Source organism: Phragmites australis, chromosome 6 (genome assembly GCF_958298935.1).
Source record: "Phragmites australis chromosome 6, lpPhrAust1.1, whole genome shotgun sequence".
Lineage (NCBI taxonomy): Eukaryota > Viridiplantae > Streptophyta > Magnoliopsida > Poales > Poaceae > Phragmites > Phragmites australis.
In genome coordinates, this window is record NC_084926.1 from 36,096,029 (window position 1) to 36,103,465 (window position 7,437).

Consider the following 7,437-nt stretch of genomic DNA (forward strand, 5'->3'; position numbering starts at 1 on the left):
GGCTACCCGGACTATCCGGGTTGATCTGGAGTATCCGGGTTGTCCAGAGAGGTTTCTTCGAGGGAAAAAGCTCGGCCGATTTGATTTGCAAGCCTCTCCAAGCCAAAGGGAAACATGTTTGGGATAGTTCATAGAGTCTAGAACTCACTCACCAACCTAACAATACGATTCTTAACTCAAATCTCACCTAAATCCTTATTTTAGCTCCAAAGCTCAAGAATTCAAGAACTCACAACTTTAGCTCCAAACTCAAAATCGACCAACCAATTCATGCATTCTTGCCATGGGAAGCCTAAGGGACTTACCCACGGTGCTTGTGAAGGTTGGTGACCATTGGGAGATGGAAGAAATGAACAGAAAGAGGAAGAACACCGTTGCTCCTCGTTCTTCAACCAAAAACACCAAAATGAGTCAAGACCGGCTCGAATCTTCCGGAAAAACGAAAATGAATTGGATGGATGTGTAGCTTATGAGCTTATGATCGCGTGTGTACCACATGCATACCTCAAATCCTTCTCTTCAGGTCGGATTTGGGGAGAGGGAGAGAGTGCTTGAGAGAGGGAGGGAGAGAGGGAGCTCTCGGCACCTTGGGCCGGTTGGGAGCACGGGAGTGAAAGAGGGAGGGGGTGGGTGGGGCAGCTGCTGCCCATGAGGAAGAGAGAGGGGTGGTTGGCCCACTCTGGTGGGGCCCACATGTTAGAGAAATAAGGTATTTTCAATGCGATTTCTATTATTTGCTCTCCCAAATTACCTTTTCTCATCCGATTGACTTTAAACGAATTGCACTAGTGTTCCAAAGTAAATTCCCTCAAAACTAATTATGACCCTAATGGCGCATAACTAGACTTAATTACGTGATTACGATTTCAGGACATGACAGTGAGCCTGTGTCGGCGCCACCCTCCACCCATATCTATATCTCGTGTCTCATGCCCGTCTCGCATGCTTGCCCATATCTTCCGCCCTCCACCCATCTCCAACGGCGCTCCCACCACCCTACTAACCTGACTTCATCAGGCCGTCTCCTCTCACCCCCACCCTGGCACGACCTATCCAGTCATCCTCCATCACCCACGGCCGATGGCACCCTGTTACCTCGCTGCCCCACCCCAACCCCGTGCTCGCCACCATCGTCGAGCCGGCCTACCGCTCGTCGACCTCCATCTAATCCCGGAGATGGAAAAATCCCACCGAGAAGAACACCATGCGCGTTCACACGGTTGCCTGAGATGCTTCAGTGTTTTCATGCATCTGAAATTTAGGAGGTGTGAATAAATAAAAAAGAAAGGAGTGGTTGTGTATGTAGAAGCAATACATATAAGGGAAAATTGTAAAAAACCCACTTGCAGGATAGTGAGGTGTTCATTTATCCTCACATGAACTTTTAGTTTAGTCTTACACCTGCAATATATTAATGTTACTCAATGAAGTTACAGAATTTCGAAAGATTCTTTTCAAGGCAACGGAATCAATTTTTTTTTTCAGATAATCTATTTATGAATCCACAAAACATTAGAAGCTAAAGCCGAAACATTTCACTAGCATATATTGCACATTAAAAATAAGTATTTCCACTCGATGGTAAGGGGCCGGGTTTATGGAGAATTCAGAACACATGAGATCTAAAAAAGTTTATGGTTACATAGCGAATGGGCCAATTATCTTTGGTACTAAACGAGGCCTAAGATCATTTCGTTCTCTTCCTGATTCCTTTTCCCGTTCTCATTCCCTTTATTTTCTCTTATCTCAAACAGCTTCCTTTCGAGGAAAATCACGAAGGCAAAGAAGATAGAACCCCGTCCTGAATAGAATGATCTTAGAAATCTCTTCGTGACGGAAACCGTAAAAAAAAAACTATTGAAACGTTGAAGGGAACGAAAACTCCTTCACGATGAGATTTTTATCGCCGAAGGAAAGCCATTGGCCATGACCTAACTAACAGAGTAACCAATGATGAATTCAGAGTTACTAAGTAGGTGAACTCTCGCTCTATTTCTTCGTCTTTTATTACTAAAAATTTAAAAGGGGCTTCTAAGTGCGCTCGAGGGATAAGGGGATTGAGCTGCCTCTACCCCACGGTGGTCGGTGGATCGCCCCTGAGAGTAGCTTAAGAAGCTTTTATCGGGCAAGTGCCAGGTGGTAAATAGCCAGATTTAGGTTACCTTTTGTTTTGAGACACAGATTTAGGTTTAGGTCTAAAGGCTGGAGCTTATACATGATCGATATATAGCCAGTGTTTTCGTTACCGACTGGAGATTACCGAGCTCCGGCGGTAACCGAAAATTCGTGATTACCGCTGTTACAGGTCGAATTTTCAAAAAAATTGGATAAAATTCATTTGAATAAATTTGAAATTTGGGGAAAAATCACGATTTTACCCGCTCGGTAACCGGTTGAATTGGACCGGTTACCGAGCGGTTTTTGCGATTTATCGAGTGGTTTTCTCGAATTTTTCACATTGTCGGTAACCGCTCGGTTTTGTCGGTAACCGCTCGGTTTTCTCGATTTATCGAGCAGTTTTCTCAATTTTCAGTGAAGTTAAAAAAAACCCAAAAATTATCTCAATCTTGTAAAATCAATAACTAATTCATCTAAGCCTCAAATTAAGTGAAACAATTTTTGTTGGTTTCCTTTAACATGATCTACATGATAAAAGTATTTATACTCATAAAAAAGTTCAAAATTTTCTGTGAGAAAATGTATTTGTTAAACCAAGTTAAATGCATAGTTTACTCTTTGCTAATCCAAAAATCATGAAACTAATTTTGTTAGTCTTCTTACATGATCCTATATCTTTTAAAAATACATGAACTTATGAATTAGTTATTGTAACATGTAGTATTGGGTAAATGTGTTGCGACTAGATTAATTCATAACTGGCTCATCACACCTCAAAAATTAGTGAAACCACTTTTATTAGTTTATTTATACTATGATTTACGTAGAAAAAATAATATTAGACATAAAAAAGTTAATTACAGTGCTGTTTCTTAACATATTCATTTTATGCTTGTGAACTTTGTAAAAATCATAGAGAAATTAATAAAACTCTAAATAAAGTGAAATCAATTTTAAAGATCTTCTTAAGATACGTTCTACACAAGAAAAATATGTGTTTTCATGTTAAACTTTTCCTTAACATGAGTTAATAACTGAGCCGCACGCTTCAACTTTTTTCATTTTTATCAAACTTCCTCCCTATAGAATATGATGCAAACGATATTATTTTTGAAAAACATTTTCACAGAAGGTCTTAGAATTGTATCTAGTTTTTTAAGATTTTTTTTGAATGTTTTTGAATGTTTTTATTTTTTCGAATTTTTTGAATTCAAATTCAGTTACCGTTCGGTTTTTGAAATTGAGCCGAACCGAGATGGCCGGTTATCACGATTTTTGCTCGGTAACCGTCGAATTTTTGAACCATGTATATAGCTTGTTAATTACTAGGCTAATAGCCTTGATGGAAGCAAATTAAGGTCGCATGGGTACACACGAGAGAGATGCGCCGCATGCACGTTTGGCTAGCCAAATCTTTTTGCCAACAATGACATCGATCTTCACATTCGATTATTGTATGTAATCCCATTCGTTAGAGAAATATCGCTATTGACGTCACTGCATACGCAATTCAACTGCCGGACATATATGAAAATTTAACCGGTTTCGGTAGAGGTTGGTTCAAACACTGGCTTAAAATTAAACGTTGATATCTATTACATTGATGCTGGTCGTGTGAAAATGACGTTGCTTAAAATCCTGAATGCTTTTTTAAACGAATCAGTAGAAGAATGGTCTATTATATTAAATAAGAAGAAAAATCAACATGTTAATTTGCTTAGTTAATTGAGAAAAAACGAAGTAAAAATCATAAGACACAGCGGATAAACTACCTAGTCAAATCAGACTAAAATACTACTATAGAGATGACATCAACTCTAGACTATCTAGCTAGATTAGACTCATATGATGATAATATCTCAAAACAGAAGAAAGACGAACTCGAGGAGAGTGCGTGCATCCACCGGAATACGTACCTAGTTGTAGCGCAGTGTCCGTCTGAGTTGAAACTGCACTCTGGCTCCCAGTCAGAATTACGCATGTATAGCAAAAAGGAGAAATTAATCACTTAGTCACGCCAAATCAGCTGACCAAGTATGTAAATGGGAATTTAGGATAGCTTCGTCTCGAAGCAAGTTAGTAAGGGTCAGGGTTCGAATCTTAGAACCCACGTACCTTCCTTAAAGACGGAGACAGTTGAATTAAGGCCTTATTTTCTGTAGAAAAGCAAGAAAACATAGTCACTCATGTAGTAATATACTACCTCATGTAAAAAAACAATTGTTATTTTAGATATTAACACGATCTCTAAAATATAATTTTAATATAATTTTTTAATATTTTAATAAAATATAGCAAAAATATATTATTATGACTTTTTGACAAATGTATCCATATTATTTTTAAATATATAAAAAATAATTTGTAGCTAAAATTTAAATTAATTTACTATACATAATTTAAAATAATAATTATTTGTGACGCGAGGGAGTACATAGTATCACTTGGGAATTGGAAATATGTATTTATTTATTCTTTTATTTTCCGGGGAATATGTTGACGTCTCCGTCTAAAAAACTCTAGCTGTTTGGGTCGCTTTTATTAATCGACTTGTACTTGTTGTATTTTCTTGGTAATGGTATCCAGCGCACGTCGTATTTTCTAGGGAACAAAGTATTCCCAATTCTTGTTTTTGACGGAGACTGAGCACCTGCTACACGCGAAATTAAGCTACAACATTACTTTTCCCTCGCCCAAGGTTAGAAATTTTTCTCACATCAAAACGTTAGAATTTCGGCTCCAGCGAACCAGATGGAGCAGACAATCACAAATTAAGCGACCATTACCTTTTTTTTGGCGGAACCCATTAGCAAATTTTAGCCTCCAATAACCCGTTTGACTTCCAGTTCGCCACTTCACCAGCAGTCCCCTATCAACCGGGCCCCACCGATGCGCTTGTGGGTCCTACCCCTCGCCTTCAAATACCATTCTCACCTCGGTCCTCCGTCACCGCTTACCCGTGCAGTCGAGCACGCCACCATGGCCCGCCCGTCAGCCACCGCCGCTTTCCTTCTCCTCCTCTCCCTCGTCGCCGTCGCCCACTGCCGCGCCCTCGAAGCCGACCCCGCCACCGACGCCTCTGCCGCCGAGTCCACCCCCGTACTCAAGGTCGGCGACGAGACGGGTCCACCCAACTCCTTCCCCGCCGAGGCGGACGCCATCAAGATCCTCGGCCTGCCCTCCCACCGGCACCACCCCTGCCGCCGCGGCCTCTTCCACCGCCACCTCTGGTGGGCGCGCCACCATGGTATCTTCCGGGATGCCCACCGTTTCCACGGCCACGGCTTTCCCAGCAAGCTCGTCCACGACAGGGAGCCCACGGAGGCGGAGACGGAGGAGGTGAAGCCCGTGGCGGAGCCGGACCCGGATCACTCGCTCCAGGACAGCGACGGCGAGGGGGAGCTGACCAGCTGGAAGCCGTTCCGTGGCAGCTACGTGGACGAGGAAGCGGTGGCGGAGCCGTGGAAGAAGGAGATGCTGTGGTGGATGTTCCGCCACGCCCTGCGCCACCACCACGGCCTCCACCACCGCTACGACGACGACGAGGACCACAAGCATGAGGAGGAAGGCGCAGAGGGCATGAAGAGGTTCCACCACCACGACCACGAGGAGGATGAGGAGAAGGATGAGAAGAAGACGATGAGGATGCTGTTCCACCACCACCACGACGAGAAGGGTGAGGAGAAAGAGACGAGGAAGAGGTTCCATCACTCTGAACACGATGACAGCGACGACGAGGACGAGGAAGTGGAGGAGCTGGTCAGACGGTTCAGGAAGGCGGTCATGAGGAGGAGGTCTCGTCACGGCCGCCGCTTCCACCACCACGGCCACCACGAGGAGGACGGTGAGGAGGGCGGCGTGATGGCGTGGATCAAGGGCCTCATGAACCGGTTCTAGAGCTGGTCTGCTGGTCTCATATATGCTCGGTTTTCTGCACCCTGCATGTCCAGTGTGTTCACTGCATACCCGCAGTGTGCAGCATTTCTCTGCGTATTTCTACGGTTTCCTTCGTATCATACTACCTCTGCTTTATCTACGGTGTGTGTTGTGTACGTACAGACGTACTTGTGTGCCTGCCTAGCTAGTGCATCCTTGTCTAGTATGCAAGTCCAAGGATCGATCAGTTTCCTGACGACGAGAATGTAGCAGGTACCTAGCGAGCCAGGTATACACTACATGTGTGCTTCCAGTTCCAGCTGAGTGTGTTCATGTCATGTTATGCAGGTTACTGTTAATTACTACTACAGTGTAATTTGTGTGCTTTGTGATGCTGTGTTCTTGTGGATAATATTTAGGCTTGTGCTTTTGCTTTCCTGTTTGCATTGTGACTTGCTGTTCTTGTTGGCGAATCGTGAGTAGCTCTCAGCTCGTTCTTGCAGCTGTCCATGTCCTGTGTCGATCGATCCACTGCTTGTTTCCCTTGCCTTTGGACGGTTCATGAGCTTAGGTAGCTTGTTACACAACCGCATATTCATGATGCATCAACCAGTAATCCATTCATATTGATTTTGCTGTGATTATTTAAGCTTCTCTCTGTTGCATAGATTCATTCTGTCGTTGTTGGCAAATTCACTGGACTGGATCCCGTTGATTCTGGAATAATATTGCTTGGACGACGTTTGGGGAACAGGAAGACATCCCTGCTGGTGGTCGATCATATCGGGCCAGATGAAAGAAAATTCAGGAGTTGTGTAGCTCCAGTAGCAGAGAATCGATGGCAAAATGTTAGTTTACCGATACGGACCGCTGTTGTCGGTTTCAGAGCTAATGGTGTACAGTACTCATATGTTGATGTGAGCATAACCATTGATCATCAATCAGATTTCCGTTAACTTTCACCGGATCGGAGTACTGTAAGCTTCAGAACATCCTTTTCTATAGTACATGCATTATTATCTTTCAACATTGAGACGACAGCTGTAAGTAGGGTATGGCATGAATCATGCACGAATGCTATATACCAGAGCGTGTCCTAGTGTGCCATATATTCAATTTGCAGAAACTAAAACGTTCTCCTCCTGATCTCCTCCCCGATCGATCGTGTCCACAAGTGCTTTTGTTATGCAGCAGCTTAATTATGCTCTCACTTGTACCTGGTCAAATATTTTCGTTTCTTTAGAAGTTTTACGGTGCTTGAGAGGTACCTTCGGCGCGCGTACGCGATCGGGGTGTGTCTTAGATGATAGGGTCAAAGACAAACATGTCACGGACCGATTGTTTATTTTTCTCTTCCGTTGATCCACGACACTTCTTGGTGCAACTAACGGAGCTTCAGGGATTAAATCCTTATTTTTCCCCATCGTTATGCCTGATCGAATG

The 7,437-nt window shown here is 43.3% G+C and overlaps 1 protein-coding gene across 1 annotated transcript; it reads left to right on the plus strand.

Annotated features, from left to right (window-relative positions):
- Positions 1-5,047: 5,047 nt before the first annotated feature.
- Positions 5,048-6,381, plus strand: LOC133922330 (uncharacterized). Its single transcript, XM_062367617.1, has one exon. The coding sequence runs from the start codon at positions 5,098-5,100 to the stop codon at positions 6,013-6,015; it is 918 nt and encodes a 305-aa protein (XP_062223601.1). The 5' UTR covers positions 5,048-5,097; the 3' UTR covers positions 6,016-6,381.
- Positions 6,382-7,437: the final 1,056 nt, after the last annotated feature.

Excerpts from the sequence above, each read along its gene's own strand:
- LOC133922330 (XM_062367617.1), top strand. The coding sequence starts at position 5,098 with ATGGCCCGCCCGTCAGCCACCGCCGCTTTCCTTCTCCTCCTCTCCCTC.